Below are 20,438 nucleotides of genomic sequence, written 5' to 3'. Positions count from 1 at the left end.
TCTTGCCTGAGAAATCCCAAGGACAGAGATGCCTGGCAGGCTACAGTCCATGCGGTCCCAAAAGAGTCCCACGCACCTGAGCAACTAAACAACAATCTATTGCTTAATTGGAGGGAGGAGGAAGGATGCTAGAACATTAGCTCCGCCAGAGAAAAAGTCCTCACTGATTTACTCCACCGTCCTAGACAGTGCCTGGCAAATTGTATGTATTCAATAAATACTTGACTGAATGAATACAGCACAGTCTGACAGAATATGGGTAAGGAGGAAAAATTCAAACTTGGGGGCTGAATTTGAAGGACAGGAGTCGAGAAATTCCCCAGTGACAAAACTGAGCATGTCTTGGATGAGAGCTTGTGGTGGAGGAGAAGTATGATTACTGGAAGCTGTAGTGATCAAACTTGGGGTTTTTTTTTGTTTGGTTGGTTTTGGCTTTGCTGCGCAGGCATGTAGGATTTTAGTCCTCCCCACAGGGATCCAACCGCATTCCCGGCGTTGGAAGCGCGGAGTCTTAACTTCTGGACCGCCAGAAGTCCCTTGCATTTCTAACGACTCCAACCACATTAGCTTCACCTAGGTTAGATGGAATGGAAATCCTCTACAGAGTTAAAGATTCGCTAGCCATGTAAAAATGTTTCTGGATGCTGGTCGCACACACCCCTTGCTCTTTTTGCACACAAACGCGAGAAGCACGTGTAGAAAAGCACGTGGTAAAAAAAGAAGCCAGCAGGTGAGGGGCCAGAACTATAATCCAGTCTCTACCTCAACTGCAGCAGCTGCTCCATCAAGGGACGATTTGGACAAGATAACTTAAAATTACAGTGGGTAGGCGAAACAAGAACAAGGTCAGGAGCTTGTGTCCAACTCTTCCTGGTTGGGGGCTATTTCTGTTGGGTGCAGCTGGCGCCAGCGGCGGAAATACGACCGAGTCTGGGTAAAGGTCTCCAGCTGAAGGGATGACAGCCAAGAGACCTCTGCTCTGTCCAAGTCGATCGTTTCCCTCCGAGCAGACAAAACATACTGCTCAAAGAGCATTACGTCAACCAGCACGAGACTGGTTACCTTACAAGAAGATAACGCTATCGATCCACCGCTCAACTCTGCTCCACCCTCCCCGGCACACGCAAGCACACCAAGGCCAGGACTTCTGACAGCCCCTTCCGGCACAATCTCGGTGTCGTACCTCTTAACGGCCTGTCGTAATTGCCAGGAAGGAAAGGCCGGGAGAGGAAGGGCACTCAACGCGGTACCCCCCAAGCACGCTAGTCGGCATGCGCGCGCCCAGAGTCTGGACTCAGCCCTGGAGACCCAAACCAATGAGGCGCGGCTTCGTCACTGCGTATCCGGTCGCCGGGACGCACGTCAGGGGACCGGAGGGCGGAGCCAGTTTGGTTGCACCAACACCGGTACTTAGGCACGTACCGGCGTGTCCTTGGGCTTAGAAAGCGGGACGTTCGGCTTGTGAGCGGGAACTTCTCGGTCGCGCACAGAAAAAGAACGGTGAGCGCCGGGCGCGGAGGCCGCAGCAGGCGGGACACTGAGCCACGAATGCGTGCGCCTGCATGGGGGCCGCGCGCGGGGGCGAGGGAGCTGGCAGGGAGTGGCGACCAGCTAGACTGCGCCGGGCCAGAACCGGGTGGGCTACGGCTTGAGACCCCAACTAGGTAGTAGGGTCTGTCAAGGTTCTGAAAACTCGGAGGCTGCTTGGTCGCGATTCTTACCAAGACGCCGGTTCTCAGTTAGAGGGACTGCTGAGCTGGGGCAATGGTAGACAAGACTTCCTCCGACGTAGGGCGGGAGTGCGGGGATGGAGCGCAGCGCTTCACGTCCTCCTTCCAAAGGAGCAGAAACGATTGCTCCTCCAATAAGTCATTTCTTGGCCACCTGTCGCTTCCCTCCTTAACCTGCTGAGGAACGTCCGAGGGGGTAGGTTTCATCACGGTCTCCTTGAAACAAGCCTGGATGGATGACCTCGTGGTCACTTCCGGGGATCCCAGAGCTGGATGATGGGGGTCCCTGGGTGACCGCAAAGCCGGCTGCTGACCTCCTACCCACAGCAAAGCAATTTAGAGTGACCTGAACGGACTGAATCAAGAAAGATTTCTCTTTTTGTAAAAGTGTATTTTGTCTTCTCTTCAGAGAGCAGTGGCTTTAAATTGTATGAACGAATAATGAGGCCTTAAAAGTTGGAATTTTGGTCTCTTGGATTTAATATCGCAGTTCAACTTAATTGGATTTGTGACTTTGCGTGACCTTGGTCTCATCTTTTGAAATGGCTTTGAACTAGATTCCCACTTTGCTTTCCTGACCTCTAACCTTTCATCACTTATGTCAACTGGAAAAAAAAATGCACAACATGAGAGTTGTGAGTTAAGTTTTCTTTGGGGCAAAACGATGAGTATGTCCTAGAAGAGAAACTGCTCTGAAGAGGTGGGGGGGGAATGTCAGTATTGTATATGATTTTCATGAATGGGAGTACTGTGCAGTCAAACCCATTTTTACCAGAGGTTTGCTGCTAGTCAGCAGGAACAGGTACCACCGTTAAGGATTTTAGTGCTTTTCTAGAAATGAGATGGAAGAATTGCGCTCATAAAATCTTAACCTGAAAAGATCTACCTGAAGGCCAGTTTTGCCAGTTTACTCAGAGCCCAGAGTGCCTCATTCCTGCTCCACCCTGAAATCCTTTCAGAATGTGTTGAGGGTCAGTGACTGCAGCTGCTTGTGCCTTAATCCTTGTATAGGCTGATGGCAAGTGCCAAGTTTTAGTTGGCATTTATACACACAGAGGGGCTTCCCAGGTGGTGCAGTGGTAAAGAATCCGCCTGCCAGTGCAGGAGACACCGGAGACGTGGGTTCAATCCCTGAGTCAGAAAGCTCCCCTGAAGGAGGAAAAAGCCCACTCTAATATTCTTGCCTGGAAAAACCCCATGGCTAGAGGAGCCTGGTAGGCTACAGTCAATGGGGTCATGAAGAATCAGACACACTTAGTGACTGAGCATGCAGAGATATTCACAGAGGTGTTTTTTTTAAGGAAGTTCTTACAGATAGTGTTTTTGATATTAAAGAATCTGTTGCAAGTGAACTAAGTAAGACAAAATTCAACCTGTTATTTAAGTTTGGTATCAGAGACTGGGGTTGATGATTGGAATCTACTGTACTTTTACTTGGAGAAAATATTACTAATCTGAATCTTTCATTTTTAGATTTTAAAATGGGTGATGTTGAGAAGGGCAAGAAGATTTTTGTTCAGAAGTGTGCCCAGTGCCATACTGTGGAAAAGGGAGGGAAGCACAAGACTGGGCCAAACCTCCATGGTCTGTTTGGACGAAAGACAGGTCAGGCTCCTGGATTCTCTTACACAGATGCCAACAAAAACAAAGGTAAGGGGGGAATTGTTAACTAACCCAAGCACAAACTGTATGAATGTAACCTATGGTAAACACTGTTTTAGGAGTATGACATGCTCAACAATATATCCTTCCTTGTTTAGGTATCACCTGGGGAGAGGAGACGCTGATGGAGTACTTGGAGAATCCCAAGAAGTACATCCCTGGAACCAAGATGATCTTTGCTGGCATTAAGAAGAAGGGAGAGAGGGAGGACTTGATAGCTTATCTCAAAAAAGCTACCAATGAGTAATAGTTGGCCACTGCCTTATTTATTATGAAACAGAAGTGTCTCATGACTTTTTATGTGTACCATATTTAAATTGATCTCATACACTAGAATTCAGATCATGAATGGCTGATGGAATAATTCTGTTGGACAGTCCTGATTTAAATAAGATTGGTCTGTGGCTAAACAAATATGGTCAGCTTTTTTAATTTTGATAGTAATTCTGGTTCAACAAGTACTATCACTTTTCCCATTCTAAAGAGATGATTGAACTTGAATAAGGAATATGAAAATTTTTAGGGAGATGGTGCATTCCTTCTCAAAACCTATAAGAGATTGGTTTTATATTTAGATTTCTATAACTGGTTATATTAATATTTTTAAATACTGAAAAGGTCCCTTCACTGTCTCATAGAACAGAGGAGGATTCACACGTGTTTCAAGTTGTGTTCATTAGCCTGTTAAGGCAAGGATTGAAAATACACTGACAAAGTCCACTTTATCTGTTTGGTTTTATAAACTATGCCAATTTAATTAAAATTCTCTATCTAAAATTTAGCCTTTTACTTAATGAAAGGCATTTTAGTGTGGTTTATGTATAGCATCAAATAAAGAGTATTTAGCACCTCACATTTTGTAGATGATCTTTAAGATCAGATGCTTTTTAAATTCCCTGTGACAGGATATGTTAACAAACTTTGCTTGTTAATTCTTCACAAAGTCAGACTAAGTTATAATTCAGGGTTGTCCTAAACAGGAATTCAGAAACACAACTGTAGAACTACTTGTATATGGTGACTGGTAATCGTGCTTTTGCCAGCTCAGCAGGATTAGAGGGGCTATATCATTAGCTCAAATTTGTAAACTGTCTGATATAAGGCTTAAGAATTGAAAAACAAAGTCACAGATCGTGATTTTTTTAACTTGATTTAATGGCATACCAAAATGGTTGAAAAATACAGTAGCCCAAACAGGCAGCATTGTTACTAGTCATAGTAGTAGATTGTGTCTACTTGGTCTCCTAGGACAGCCTGCCCTAGCACACCACCTCAGTCATCCACTCAGTTTCTCTGGCCAGAATGAGCACTGCAGCATTTATGCCAAATGCAGAAAGAAGACTTTCTGATCATCGTGTTAGCGTATGTACAGTGTATGGTTATAGTTTATGTGCTAAATTATTCATACACAGTTTGTGCCATACATGTTTAGTGTAGTCCCTAGAAATTTTATGGAATGGTGAACTTGAACTAAGCCATAAAGAATACTGAGAGAAATTCTCAGTGGGGGAAGTAAGTCTGTACCAGTGGTGAGAGCCATTTCTGTGACAGTAAGGGAACTGGGAGAAGGCCTTGTCAAAAGTGATGGGGATGTTTATTTAGGTCTGTAAGGCCTGATAAAGCACTGTGTAACTTGTGAATCTTATTTTCAGTCATTGGAGAAATGTGAAAAAGCAAACACGATAGTCTGAAAACAGGGGCAAAAACAATTTGGGAAGCAGAAGCCTGCTATAATTCAGGTGGTATCCAGGTCAGTGTAGCAGTTAGCTTCTAAGAGAGTTCTGCACCAGTGTGGGAACACATGGAGACCAGGAAATTGACTGATTTCTATGCTTCCTAAGTCAGCTAAGGCTGGTGTTGGCAGAGAATTGTTGTGTTCTAGGCCAGTTATATTCAATAAGGGCCTCTAGTTATAAGTTCTGTAGTTAACTCAGGGCTTCCCTGGTGGCTCAGATGGTAAAGCATCTGCCTGCAACGCAGGAGACCCGGATTCAATCCCTGAGTCGGGAAGATCCCCTGGAGAAGGAAATGGTAGCCCATTGCCGTATTTTTGCCTGAAGAATTCCATGAACAGAGGAGCCTGGCAGTCCATGGGGTCTCAAAGAGGCAGACATGACTGAGCAACTAACACTTTTCAGTGCAGAAATACACACTGATCTTTGGCTGCATTTCTTTTTGTTCCCCAGACCATTGTCATGGTGTTCACACACTGAGAAGTGTAATATAAAACGTTAGATTTCCATTTGTTTAGTAACACTTGAATTCCAGGTTATCTTATTTGGAGATTGAGTTATTTGGAAACTCTGGTCATAACCCCAGGCTTTCTTGGTTCATTCAGAAAGCTAAACAGGTACATTCTATTTCTCAAAAGGTAAACATGTCCAGGATTTTAGAAACTTGACTAGTAGTCTTGTTCTAACACATACGTAATGATGAGGCCAATGTGTGGTAAGTGATACATCACTGACAGTTTTTCAGAACAGCAAGAGATTGACTTGCTCAAGGTTTGGTTAAGTTAGCTATTGCAGGCGGATTCTTTACCATCTGAGCCACCAGAGAAGCAGGTCACCCTAGACACTTCCCAAACCACACGTGCACCTCACTCTCTATTTCTTATCCCCACACCTACATTCCTCTAGTCCCCACTTCTCCCCACAGTTACCCCCACCTGCTCCCATCCCTTCCTTTCCCCCCTCACTCAGTATTGGAACTGGGAGAGATCTCAGAGATTCTTTGATTCCAACTGAACAGATGAGAGGTGAGATTAACTAGGCTCAGGGAACTATGGAAACTACTCACTTGGTTGAGCTGGGGCCCTAGCAGGACCTAGTAGTCCAACCTTGCAGGTCACTGAGAGGAAGGGAACTGAGGCATATGGCAGATACCTGTGTTTGGAGAGGGGTAGGCTTGGCCCAGTTTTTTAACACCCCTACACTGAGTGTGAAGGTTTTTGAGGTATGCTGTGGGCAGGGGCAAGTATCTGGACTGGGACACAGCCCATACCATTTCTAGAGTGTTGCTTTCTTTCCACATGTTGAAAGGAGTTGTCCTGCCTGGGAGCTTTGAGGAGTGCTGGGCCCAGAGTGGCCAAAATCACATGCTCTTGCCCCACTGACCTGATTACAGAGCCCTCCTAATTAGGGGAGGGGAGAATGCCTTGCCTTCTTTTCTAGCCCCTCTGGATTTGTTACCATTTTTCTTGTACTCAACATCTGCCAGTAAATATTGTCTATAATGGAAAAAAAAAAAATCTAGATGAGTGACAGCTGAAACCACAACCAAGCTACTCTGACCATAGTTTGGCCTTAGTCTAACTCCATTTTACCAGAAATATTAATGAGCTGCTCCCAGTTTTCTTTTTCTTTACTCATTAGAGTTGTGCCTGTGTTCCACATTGATGCCACTAAATATGTGTGTGTAGCTTGAACAGCATCCTCTGAAGAACAACCATTGGACTAGTTCATTTTATTTGTGTTGTAATGAAGAATGGTGGGTTTTGGGAATGGAAAAATAGTGTTCAGAGCGGGAGTTAGTAAGCAGTCCCGAAGCTTTTTGCAAATAAAACTATTGGCACATGGCCATTATATTCACTTGTCTTATCTAGGGCTGCTTTTGTGCTGCAACATCAGAGTTGAGTAGTTGCAAGAGAGACCGAATGGCCCACAAAGCCCAAAATACTGACGTGCTTCACAGGAAAGTTCTTGGCCTCTGGTTTAGAGCTTTGCATAACTGCATTCTTTTGCCATCTGGAGAATGGGAATAATCTCTACTTCATAAGCCTTGCTATAACCATTCACTGAGTGGCATCTCTGAAAACTCTTTAACTGGTAAGCACTGAAAAACTATATCTTCATCAAATTCCCTCAAAGTCATCTATTGGAAAATTACTGCTTCCAAGGTTAGTAATTACCTAATTGTCGTTCCTAGCTTTCTGTTCTCAAGTGGTCCTGACAACTCTAGGAATTTGATAACCCTTGACTCCTCTTACTTTTTTTACCTCCCTCATTCAAATTTCACATATTCATGGAACAAAATATTTAGGCATCCTAAAATCTTTATGCTCATAAAGCTGTAACCATCTGTTAGTAACCCATGGCAGCGTGACATTGCCTAAATGCTCATCCAGTTATCACCAAATTGCTTTATAGTTAGGGTGTATTCATCCTCACTAACTCATCAGGAGAATTGTCCCTATGTTATAGCTAAGTAAACAGGTGGTTACTTCCAAAGGTCAGAGACCCGGGTACATTACCTTGGTAGTATCACATGTACTGACACTGCCTTCTCATGATGCCTTCGAAAATGTCGTTTAGTCATCTCTATCAGCCTCTTTATGGAACTCCCACACTTCCTTTTGTTATTAAAGACAGCTTTCTCTGGCTCCATGCTTCTGCAGTCCTCAACAAGTGGAGTCTGCTTGTTCTTCCACACTGTCCCAAGTTTCCACATGCATCTGAGTACTGGTTGAGAAAATCACACAGTTCTGTGGATCACTACACCTGTAAACTTATATCTGATTCAACTAAACCATCAGAAACCCTATATCTGTTCTCTCTGCATCTTCCTTGTTAATTTAGAAGGTCCTCAGGCTTCTTATCTCACCCAGCTCCCTGCTCTCACAGCAGATGACCTTGCCTCCTATTTCAGATAGGAATTTACTTCTTGAATACAAGGAAGGTTTTGGTCACCCCCCATCCCTGTCTTCAACAATGTTGTTCTTAATTCAGCTATGATTTGGAATGTTCAATTACATCAAAAAATAATTCCAGATACTACAGATGCTCCAGCATGGTTGATCTAACACCCATTCCCAGCCCCTTTGTCCTCTCCCATAGAAAGTGAAAGAAACACTGATTTTCATTGAGGTACAGGAACTTTGCATTGGGAACCACACTCCAACAGAAAAAAGATTGCCCAAGTTCTGGAAATTATGGCTTTTCTTACTCAGTTTATAAGTTTAATGAAATTGTGGCTATCCCTACCTGAACTGGACAGGGGTCATAAATCTGGACCAAGAGATAACAAGTCTTTCCAGTTTGGGGATGACAGGGAAAATTAATTTTCTTTAAAGTCACCTGCCTATGGTATAAATTGGGGCATACCATTTTGTCAGTAAGACAAGAATTTCTTACTTTTATTGATGAATGGTAGAAGAAGACAGCCCAAGTGTTCTGATTTCTCTGATAATGCTTCCTAACAATCTTAGACACATTAACTCTTCTGTGCCTTTAATTTCCTCAACTGTGAACTGACATTAATTATATTAATCCTTAGGGTTGTTGTGAGGAATAAACAAGAGAACATTGGTGTGTTGCCATGCATTCAGTAAACCCTTAAAGTTAACTAATTTTGAACTGGCTGGATAGGGCAATTTGTCAAATTAGCAGTTGGACAGATTGCATGGAAGGGATAGGACACATTGGGATGACCTTTTTAACTGAAGTGATTTAGTGGGAGAGAAGTACTGGGAATTAGTGATTTATATCTGTGATTCAGGTCCAAAATTCTAATAACTCACTCATTAGGTGATGTCTCATTCTCTATTAGTGACCAGGACCAAGAATCAGTGAAGTACAACCCCCAAAACAAATGGAGAGCTATTTACCTTGGCAGCTATTTTGAGGGGGGTCTGAGACATTTGGTCAGAAGGTTAAATGGGCACCTAATTTTCATACATTCATTGTCTAAGTATGTCTAACTTTTACAGTAACCTAACAAAAACATAGTTTTTAATACAAGGATTATGCCAGCCCTCGCCAACTTCTCCTGAACCTTTGAGGGTAATCTCAACAAAAAAGGAGACAAATCAGTATGGACATAGCATGCATTAGAGGCAGTTAGAGTAGGAAGTGTGTAGGAGGCTGGCCCCAGCCCACCACTGTTCCCTGTTCCAGAAAGATTTATCTGGAGACTTAATCCAGGTGACAGCAGGGTCCATTTGCAAGGTTCTTGCCTCACAATGGTTGCTAACTTGTCTCAAGCAATATTCAGTACTTACATGGCTAGAGAATGTAGGTTCTGGAAACCAGCACCTCATACAATTCTTGGATGGGGCATGTGTAGAAAATATGGACTTCCCTGGTGATCCGGTAGTTGAGAGTCCACCTGCCAATGCAGAGGACACAGGTTCGATCCCTGGTCCATGAGGATCCCACATGCCATGGGCGGCTGGGCCCATGCATCACAACTGCTGAGCCTGTGCTCTGCAAACAGTGAGCCCACATAACATAACCAGCTCTGCAACAAGAGAAACCACTGCACTAAGCCAGCAACTTGAGAGTAGCCCCCACCAGCACAACTAAAGAAAAGCCCATGTGCAGCAAAAAAGACCCAATGTAGCCAAAAATAAATAAAGTACATAAATAATTTTTTTAAATATCAGCATGCTAGTCAAACACTGTGCTATGTACACAGGTTAGAGACTGAGAAGGGATCTATCAGATTTTTAACTTTCTAAATTAGACTAGGTTAAGAGACTTAATTTTTCAGTACGCACATAATAATATTAAGGGAGGAAAAATAGTTAAAGAACCAATGCTTACAAATAACCTAAATTTACACCAAAAGGAACTGGAGAAAGGAAAACAAACAAGACCCAAAACTGGGCTTCTCTCATGGCTCATCAGGTAAAAAATCCTCCTGCAATGCAGGAGACACAGGAGACAAAGTTTCGATCCCTGGGTCAGGAAGATCCCCTGGAGAAGGAATGGCAACCCACTGCAATATTCTTGCCTGAAAAACCCCATGGACAGAAGAGCCTCGCGGGCTACAGTCCAAAGAGTTGCAAAGAGACATGACTAAGCACACACAAAGTTAGTAGAAGGAAAGAATACTAAGATCAGAGCAGAAATAATGAAATAGAGACTAAAAGAAAGAAAAGAGGACCTCCCTGGTGGTACAGTGGATAAGAATCCACGTGCCAATGCAGGGGACACAGGTTTGATTACCTGGTCCAAGAAGATTCCACATGCCACGGAGCAACTAAGCCTGTGTGCCACAGTGAGAGAAGTCCCTGCAATAAGAAGCCCAAGCACTGCAACAAAAAGTAGCCTGGCTGGCTGCAACTAGAGAAAGCCCACATGCAACAACCAGGACCCAGCGCAGTCAAAAAAATTTTTAAAAAGAAAGAAATGAAACTAAGAGTTGGTCCTTTGAAAAGATAAGCAAACTCGATAAACCTGTAGCCAGACTCATCAAGTAAAAGAAAGGGCCCAAATAATATCAAGAATGAAAGATGAAGCCTCTTTCAACTGACAGCGCAGAAATACAAAGGATCGTTAAGAGATTACTGTGAACTATACACCAACAAAATGGACAATGGAGAAGAAATGGATAAACTGCTAGAAACACACAAATATCCAAGACTGAGTCAAGAGGAAATATGGATAGAAAATATGAGCAGACCAATTACCAGTAATGAAACTGAGTCAGGCCACAGCCACAGGCTCCCTACTTTTGGTTCCTCTCCTATTACACTGACCATTCTTTCTTAATTTCATTTGTAGGTTTCTTTTTGTCCACTCTGGAAGAAACTACGGTTTGCCTACTTGATACACATTTTCCTCTTCACTGTTAGTAACAGAACCTTATTTTTTAGAGTGGTAATGGACCTATAAAAGGCTACACTGTCCCACTTGCCTAGGTGTGGTCAGTGGATCAAGTAAAAGTGAGTTGAGTGGGACTTCTGGGAAGAGCTGACTCAGCTAGAACTCCCCTTTTGTCCCTTCTTCCTGCCTGGAACCTGGATGGGATTGCACAACTGCTGGCAGCCATCTCAGGCTTGCATCATTGAGGATGGAGCCATGCTCCTGAGGATGGCAGAGCAGAAAGACAGCTGGAAGGTCTAGAGTACTGGTGAAGCTGTCACACTAATTCAGACTTCTTGAACAATTTAATAAACTTCTTATTTAAGCCACTGTTGTTTCAGTTTTTGTTACATGCAGCTGATTCTAATCCTAGCTGATACGTCCATCCCTTATATTACCATACCAGGTTCATTTGCCTGACTCACAACAAGCCAAACCCTGAGACGCCAAGGTATGCAGCAGAGAAAGGGTTTATACACAAGGCAGCCAAGCACAGAGACAAGAGAACAAGTCTTAAATCCACTTTCATGAAGGTGAGGGGCTCAAGATACTTGTGGGATAAGGAAGGAGGGTGGTCTGAGGTGTGGGGAAAGATGACTGAAGTTAAAAGGTAAAGTAATTGGGGTTCTGCACAGATGTATCTGAGTTACATGCTGCTTCATGGGATGTATGTTCAGAAAATGGTGTCATTAACATGATCTGCAGAGAAGGCAGTGGCACCCCACTCCAATACTCTTGCCTGGAAAATCCCATGGACGGAGGAGCCTGGTAGGCTGCAGTCCATGGGGTCACTAGGAGTCGGACATGACTAAACGACTTCACTTTCACTTTTCACTTTCATGCATTGGAGAAGGAAATGGCAACCCATTCCAGTATTCTTGGCTGGAGAATCCCAGGGACAGAGGAGCCTAGTGGCTGCCGTCTCTGGGGTCGCACAGAGTCGAACACGACTGAAGCGACTTAGCAGCAGCAGCAGCAGCAGCAGCAGCAGCAACATGATCTGAGGGTGACGTTTTTGGCCCTCTGATGTCAAAAGGTCATCTATTGAACAGTCACTCAATCCATGGTCTTGACTGGTTTAATTTGGGTAAGACCAGCTCCACGTTCCTGAAAAACAATTAGAGCAACCATTACTGTAAGTGAAGTGGCTCAGTCGTGTCCGACTCTTTGCGACCCCATGGACTGTAGGAGCCTGGGAGGCTCTTTCTGTCCACGGGATTTTCCAGGCAATAGTACTGGAGTGGATTGCCATTTCCTTCTCCAGGGGATCTTCCCGACCCAGGGATGGAACCCAGGTCTCCCGCATTGTAGACAGACGCTTTACCGTCTGAGCCACCAGGGAAATCCTTTAACCATTACTATAGGGACACATATATCAGAGATATCTATAGGAGGTGACTCAATTTAGCACAATTATGCCAGTGACTTCACAACTATAACTATAGTCCAAATACCTCTTGAGCTCAAAAGTCACACACTCAACTGCCTTTTAGACATCTTTATCTGGGTTCTGTCCCCCTGCCCGCACACGTCGTGAATAAGGGCCTCCTCCAAATGTGTCTGTCAGGCGAGCGTGTGCGCCTCGGTTTTTGTCTCGTCACAAAGGTTTGGAGTGACGGACATTAAAGCCCCCTCGGCGTGTCACAGCTCTCGGGTATCAGACAGACCGTGTTATAGCTCTTAGACAAATCAGTGTTACAGCTCTATTTTACTTAGAGGATAGCAGGAAAATCCATCTTCGAGATGTGAGGGCACGCGAGGACACAAAGAGAAGAGCGCCCCAGTGTGCGGCAGCGGGGGGAGGGGAGGGGGGCCCTTTGGCTCCTCTTTTTAGGTTTTTTCTTCCCCCTGGGCCTGCCCTGTGCAAATTGGGCTTAGTCAGGAGTGCTGTTCTACCTGAAGTCCTCACTGCGGTCCTCAGACCTTCCTTCGACCTTCCTCTGTTCTATTTTCGTGGGCTTTTCCCTTCCTTTTCTTTTAGCCACCACCATCTTGGACTCCTTTTCCCTGTTCTAACTACCTAACATTTCCCCCTCAAGAGACGGGAGGCCCGATTCTTCGGGAATAGGGGCGCGAGGTCTTTCTGGCTACTTTCTGCTGAACTGGGACAGCGAGCGGTATTGGGCCTCCCCCTCTTGCTAGTCTCAAGCCTCAGAGTCCTTATAGCGGTGTCCATCTAAGGGTGAGTGATATCTTCTGTGGTCAGCTGTAATACCTTTGTTGAACTGGCGCTGCATGTTATAATGGTTGACCTGGTCAGAGACAAAACAGGTTAGACAATTGATAATACGTGGAGCAATCATAAGCAGCCTAAAATGGCATAACAAGAACTAGTAGGCGCTTTAGCCAATTCCAAATTCACATCGCCAGGATGAGTCAAGTCCCTCCTTGTTCAGGGATCAGAGTACCTATCTCTTGCCTGTTTTGGAGTACAATCTCTGCCAAGCTGTTGGCTCTTTAGAGCTATCCAGAGAAATCTTATCCCCAGAAACCAGATTTTGGGAGTGTTCCTTAGAATGGCATTTGTTGGTAGTCCTGAATATGTAGTTGAGATCTCCCAGGGGCTCACAGGTATATTGAGTGTCCTGTTTTCTTCCACGGCTTGACTCATGAGCAGTGAATCCAGGAGTCATGTCCTGGTACCTTGACTGCTGGGGGGGTAGAAAGTATTACAGGGTAGGGGCCCTTCCATGTGGGCTGGAGTTGAGCTTTTGGGGACCCATCTTTCCAGACTTTAATTAGGACTTGAGTCCCTGGAGCATATAGTGGTGACTCCTTAGAATCTTTTGGGTCCTGGTTTATACCCCACAAGCGTATATCCTGTTGGAATTGCCCAATGGCCATGGCATAAGACTGGAGGGTCTGAGCCTCTGGATCTAGGAAGAGGTCATTGACATAAACAGAAGGTCTCCCATGTAGCATCTCATAAGGACTAAGACCAGCCTGTTCCTTACAGGCAACGCGGGTGCAGAGGAGAGCTATCGGCAAAGCCTCCTTCCATCCCAGGGAGGTCTCCTGGGTTATCTTTTTTATCGCTGATTTTAAGAATTGATTGGCCCTTTCTACTTTTCTCAAAGATTGAGGCCTCCAGGCACAATGGAGATAATAAGTAATGCCCAGTGCTTTAGAGACCCCTTCAGTTCAGTTCAGTTCAGTTGCTCAGTCGTGACCTTAAAAGTAAATGATGTCCCATTGTCACTTTGTAATGACCTGGGCAGACCAAATCTTGGAATGATTTCATGGAGCAGTTTTTTACCACCTCCTCAGCCTTCTCAGTCCTGGTGGGAAAGCCTTCAATCCATCCTGTGAATGTATCTATCATGACTAATAGGTATTTATACCCTTGAGAAACTGGCATCTGGGTGAAGTCCATCTGCCAGTCCTTTCCTGGGTAGGTCCCACGTCATTGGACAGGCTGGGCCAGCTGGGATCTTCGAGCTCCCCGGGGGTTGTTTAACTGGCAAGTGGGAAAAGAGGAGACCACTTGCCTTACAGTTGTTTGGAGGCCTGTTCCTCCAAAGGACCTTTCTAGTAATCTTTGGAGGGCCTTTTCCTCTAAATGAGTGGTGGCATGTAAGGAGTTAACCAACTTCCATTGGAGGTTCCCAGGCAGAAAAAGGAGTCCCTCCTTTTGGAACCACCCCATATGATCTTCTTGAAAGCCCTCACTCTTAGCTTTAAGAGTCTTGCCTTCAGTATAGGAAGGAGTTTCTGGCAAATTAGTTTGTGGAACTAAGGTGGCAATCCCTATAAGGTCATGGTTCTGTAATGCACTCTCCTAGCTGCCTGATCAGCTGCTTGGTTCCCTCGTGCCACTTCTGTGCTCCCTTTTTGGTGTCCTTTACAGTGGGAGACTGAAATCTCAGTGGGCAGATGGACTGCCTCCAAGAGTCGAAGAATTTGATCACCATATTTGATTGGGGACCCTCGGGTGGTCAAGTGGCCTCTTTCTTTCCAAACAGCAGCATGTGCATGTAGCACCAGAAAGGCATACTTGGAGTCAGTGTAAATGGCTATTCTTTTTCCTTTTCCCAACTCTAAAGCTCGAGCCAGGGCTATGAGCTCAGCTAATTGGGCTGAAGTACCTGGTGGCAGAGGCTTAGCCTCTATGGTCTCTAAATTGGAGACTACTGCATACCCAGTTCTTCTTCTTCCATCTAAGACAAAGCTGCTTCCATCAGTGTACCAGATTTCCTCAGGGTTGGTCAGAGGATCTTCTGACAATGCTTCTTGGGGGTTTTGTCCAGTGGTCCAAGGTTTCTAGACAACAATGAAAGTGGACAGTGTCCTCGGGGGTAGGCAGGAAGGTTGGCTGGGTTAAGAACCTCAAAGGGGGATATAGTGAGGCCTGGATTTTCCATCAGCATTACTTGATATCTGAGGATTCTTTGATCGACATCCATAAATGGCCTCTCCCATTTAGGAGTTGTTTTTCTTGGCAGCTGGTAAAAATAGTTAGTTTGCCTCCAAAGGAGAGTTTTAAAGCATCTTCTATCATGATTGCAATAGCTGCAAGATTTCGAAGGTGAGGGGGCCAGCCTTGAGTGGTTGGATCTTACTCTTGGATAAGTAAGCTACAGGCTGGGGCTCAGATCCCAACCTTTGAGTTAACACTTCCAAAGCTATTCCCTCTCTTTCACGGACACAAAGTTGGAACGCGTTTTCTGGGTCTGGCAACCCAAGGCAAGTGGCTGAGTTAAGGCCTGTTTTAGTGTAGCCTCTGCCTTCTTTTGAGGAGTTCCCCACATCAGTGGGATTGAATCATCTCGTCCCTTTAAGCTTTCATATAAGGGCTGGGCAATTAGACCATAGCTGGGTATCCAGATTCTACAATACCCAGTTAGCCCCAGGAAAGCTCTCAATTGTTTTTGAGTCATGGGGGAGGGCAACTGGAGGATTCCTTGTACCGATCAGAGGACAGCCTCCTAGACTCATGTGTAATCTGAACCCCCAGGTTAAGTGACTTTTGTCTCAACCATCTGTGCCTTAGCACGGGAGAATTTATATCCCCTTTATGCCAAAAATTTTAGAACCTGAATTGCATGTTGTTGGGCATTTTCCTCATCTGGAGAGCAGATTAGTAGGTCATCTACATATTGTAATATCTTCCCATTAGGTCCCAGGTCCAGATCTAGGAGATCCTGGCTAAGGGCCTGTCCAAACAGGTGGGGGCTATCTCTGAACCCCTGAGGTAATACTGTCCAAGTCATCTGTTGGTGTTTTTCTCCTGGGGCCTCCCACTCAAAGGCAAAAAGATATTGGGATTCTTTAGCCACTGGCATGCCAAAAAAATGCATCTTTGAGATCCAAGACTATAAACCACATGGCAATGGGTGAGATTTCTCCCAAGATTACTTAGGGATTGGGTACTGTGCGATGGAGGGGGACCACCGCTTCCTTTATGATCTGGAGATCTTGAACCATTGCCAGGTTCCGTCCTTTTTCTTTGCTGAGAGGATTGGGGTGTTACATGGCGAATTGGTGGGGACCAATAGCCAACAAACAAGGAATTTATTTATTAAAGGCTGTAGTCCCTCCTGAGCCTCTCTTTTGAGGGGATATTGTTTCCAGTTAGGAAACCGAGTGGGATCTCAGAGGACAATGATGACCAGTTCACCTTGGTGGGCTTGTCCAGGAATTCCCAGGTCCCAGGGGTTAATTTTGTCTTCCCATAGTTTTTGGTCCCTCTCTATTGGAGAAGGTATAATGGGTTCTTCAGTAGTAACCAGGAGCTGTAGAGCTCTAGGGGCTGAAAAACTTCCCATCACAAGGGTGGCCCCCAATTTAGTGAGTATATCTCTTCCCGATAAGGGAGTCGGACACTCAGGGACCACCAGAAACTGGTGGGAAAATATTTGTCCATCCCAGCAACAAAGAAGTGTTCGGGTGAATCTTTTAGTAGTTGCTTTTCCTGTAGCACCCAAAATAGTACAGGTTTGGGAAGAGAAGGCTCCGGAGTAGGAGATCAAAACAGAGTGGGTAGCCCATGTGTCAACCAAGAAATTCTCGGACCTACCTGCCACATCCAGTTGCACCCTTGGCTCCAGCCCCGTGATGGTTATCTGTGACAGGCAGGCTGGCTGGAGTGGGCCTCTTGAACCATCTTCAGTCCTCTTGAACCATCGTTAGGGAAGGCTTAGCACTTGACCTTGAGACTCTTGGGTCCCAAGGGCAGAGTGCCACCCAGTGTCCCAGTTGATGGCATTTGCAGCAAGAGACTAGGAGACTTGTCACAGTTTGGACACTCTTTGGCCCAATGCCCCGCCTGTCTACAGATTAGGCATTTGCCTCGTGCCTTGTCCTTCAAGGACTTGGGGGTTTGCCATAGGGCTTCTCTGGAGGGTGGCCAGCATCTAGGCATGGCTTGTCTTTCTTCTCTCCCTCTCCTGGGCCTTGGCCTCCTTCTCCTGTTCTGTTATAAAAGGAATTGGCGGCTGTCTGGACCATCTCATCTAAAGAGGCAGCAGAGTACTGCTGCTGTAGCTGTTGTAACTTAATTCTGATATCTGATGCACATTGGGACAAGAATTTGTCCTTTAAAATCACCTGTCCCTCATAAGAGTCTAAGCCCAGATTGGTAAACTTTTGGAGGGCCTCTTTTAGCCTTTCCAGAAAGGCAATGGGGTTGTCATTGGGCTCCTGAGTTATTGTTGAGACTGGGCACAGTCCCACAAGTAATAGGCTTCCTTCTGTTTCCATGGGTGGACTTCCTTAGGGGTGAGTCTTTCTGAAGCTTATCCTACCCAGAACTGTTGCAACCTGAGAGCCAGGCATCCCCGGGTCAGGGTGCAGATCCCCAGGCAGGCTGAGGCGTGACAGCCTCCAGGAGATCGAATCCCCAGGCAGGTTGAGGCACGACGGGCCTCCCGAGAATTGGGTCCCTGGGCAGGTCGAGGTGTGACAACCTCCTGGGACCCCTGGAACTGGCGGATCCCCGAGCAGGTTGAGGTGTGACAACCTTTCGAGGACCAGATCCCTAGGCAGGTTGACCTCCTGGGACCCCCAGATTGGAGTTTGGGCATCCCTAAGATCTCCAGCATGACCAGTGCTAGATAGGATTAGGGGGTTGGATATTATATAGTATTTTCCTTCCAAGGCCAGCTATTTTCTGGTTGTCTCTCCAAAAGATTGTAGAGGCAACATTGTGGGCCCGGATGGGGCTGAGGAAACGAGCATGAAACAGGAGGGAATGGAGCAGAGCACAACCTTTGAAAGAATGACATAGCACAAGGGCATAAAGTAAACCAATTAAAATTAATTGGGTCCAAGATGACAAGTCAAATTCAAGTAAACCTTAATCCCCAATCTCTAAGCCAACAGACACACCCAGAGGTGGCAGCAGCTCTAGGGCACTGTCAAAAGAGGGAGGAGTGGGTGGTTCCCCGATGGCTGGGATGATCCTCCCACTCATTAGCATATGAATTAACCCCGCTTGCAAAACCTAGCCGAGCCTAATTCCATGGCCCCAGCCCTTGCCCTCGGCAATGGCCCACACCCTGAAGCATGGATTCTCTCTGAATCTCAACAAATTCACCTCTTACTTTTTGGCCGGGCTGGAGGCCCGGGATAGAGCTGAAGGACAGGAGGAAAAAGCAGTGGGAAAAACGTGTCAAGGAACCCCCTTCATAGCCTGCAGGAAAACCTGCTAAATTTCTGACCTGTGCTAAGGACAGAAGAAGCGTAAGGACAGAAGAACCCCCACCAGCTTGGATAACAGCTACTGGGGCCCAGCAGATAGTGCCTTTGCTGCTGCTGCTAAGTCACTTCAGGTGTGTCCGACTCTGTTGTGACCCCATAGATGGCAGCCCAGCAGGCTCCCCCATCCCTGGGATTCTCCAGGCAAGAACACTGGAGTGGGTTGCCGTTTCCTTCTCCAATGTGTGAAAGTGAAGTCACTCAGTCATGTCCGACTCTAAGCGACCCCATGGACTGCAGCCTACCAGGTTCCTCTGTCCATGGGATTTTCCAGGCAAGAGTACTGGAGTGGGGTGCCATTGCCTTCTCCAGATAGTTCCTTTGGGACATACCAAAGAGTAGCCTCTCCAGAGTCCCTCAATTGCATCCACTTCCACCCGCCTGTTCACGGAGGGTGGGGGGTGGTGTTCAAGGAAACAAGAAACGAGAGATTGTAAAGGAATTAAGATTTTGTTAGGCATGTCCCTCCAGCCATAGGAGCGAGGACCTCCTACCTTAACCAGAGGTCTGGAATCTGAGACTGAGCCGCGTGAGCTTTCTGTTCAGTTTGTTTTTCGCTGTCCCGGTTTCCAGCATGATGGGCCTTCCCCTGCGTTGGGTTTTCTTTGAGTTCCGCTTCTACCGCGGGAGCTTCGCTGAGTCGGGCTCCCGCTGTGCTTGGCCTCTTCCGCGCGGAGGTTATTTCAGCCAGGTTAAACCCGAATCACGGCATCATAGACGTCAGGCGAGCGTGTGCTCCTCGGTTTCTGCCTCATCACAACAAAGATTTGGGGTGACGGACATTAAAGCCCCCTCGGCGTGTCACAGCTCTCGGATCTTGGACAGACTTTGTTATAGCTCTCAGGTCTTGAATGGACCGTGTTATAGCTCTTAGACAAATCAGCGTGACAGCTCGATTTTATTTAGAAGATAGCAGGAAAATCCATCTTCAAGGTGTGAGGGCACGTCAATCCAAAGACACGAAGAGAAGGATCCAAAGACACGAAGAGAAGAATGCCCCAGCACGCGGGGTGGTTGGGGGAGAGAGAGGGAGGCCCTTTGGCTCTTCTTTTTATGTTTCTTCTTCCCCCTGGGCCTGCCCTATGCAACTTGGGCTTAGTCAGGAGTGCTGTTCTACCTGAAGTCCTCACTCTAGTCCTCGGACCTTCCTTTGACCTTCTTCTGTTCTATTTTCGTGGGCTTTTCCCTTCCTTGTCTTTTAGCCACCGCCATTTTGGACTCCTTTAGCCTATTCTAACTGCCTAACATGTCCATGAGCCGATCCCTCATACCTACGATAAAAGCGAGTTTTAAAATATGATGAAGTTAAGGATGTTGAAATGGAGAGTTTATCCTGGATTGTTCAGGTAGACTTGATGCATCAAAGGAGGCAATGTGGCAATAGAAGCAGAGAGTGGAGTGGGCGTGACCAAGACTGCCGGTAGCCTCTGGAAGACAGAAGAGACAAGGACAGGACTCTCCTTTTGAATCTCTAAAAGGAACTAGCCCTTCCAACACCTTGATTTTAGCCCACTGAGACTCATTTCAGACTTTTGATGGCCCAGAACTGCAAGACAATACACTTTGTGGCAATGACAATGGGAAACCAATACAGGCCCTTCAGACCTAACATATGTAGAATCATATCTCTCAGCAGTGCCTGGGGAGTTGACTGGACTCATCCCAAGGTGAATCTTGACTTCTACCCTGGTCTCCTCAGCAGTGCAAGACAGATGCAAACTTGAGTCTGTTCTTCAGAGTCTTTCTGCTTAGCTTTCCTAGACTC

General features: G+C 46.0%; 1 protein-coding gene and 1 long non-coding RNA gene across 2 annotated transcripts; one reads left to right on the top strand and one right to left on the bottom strand.

Moving 5' to 3' along the window:
- On the top strand, positions 1,367-6,982 carry LOC102173997 (cytochrome c). The gene is made up of 3 exons (XM_018047078.1): positions 1,367-1,500; positions 3,204-3,380; positions 3,491-6,982. The coding sequence occupies exons 2-3, from the start codon at positions 3,212-3,214 to the stop codon at positions 3,637-3,639; spliced, it is 318 nt and encodes a 105-aa protein (XP_017902567.1). The 5' UTR covers positions 1,367-1,500; positions 3,204-3,211; the 3' UTR covers positions 3,640-6,982.
- On the bottom strand, positions 11,907-20,013 carry LOC108635843. Its single transcript, XR_001917962.1, has 3 exons — positions 19,168-20,013; positions 15,117-15,238; positions 11,907-12,085 (listed from the first exon to the last, which is right to left on the bottom strand). It is a non-coding gene; the product is annotated as an uncharacterized LOC108635843 (long non-coding RNA).

The sequence above is a fragment of the Capra hircus genome, chromosome 4, assembly GCF_001704415.2.
Source record: "Capra hircus breed San Clemente chromosome 4, ASM170441v1, whole genome shotgun sequence".
Classification (NCBI taxonomy): domain Eukaryota; kingdom Metazoa; phylum Chordata; class Mammalia; order Artiodactyla; family Bovidae; genus Capra; species Capra hircus.
Note: the sequence above shows the minus strand (reverse complement) of the source record. Positions and strands in the feature narration are given on the sequence as shown.

Bases quoted from the DNA above. Each gene is read 5' to 3' on its own strand.
- LOC102173997 (XM_018047078.1), top strand. From the start codon at position 3,212: ATGGGTGATGTTGAGAAGGGCAAGAAGATTTTTGTTCAGAAGTGTGCC. The intron at 3,381-3,490 runs GTAAGGGGGGAA...TTCCTTGTTTAG, and splicing joins AGATGCCAACAAAAACAAAG to GTATCACCTGGGGAGAGGAG.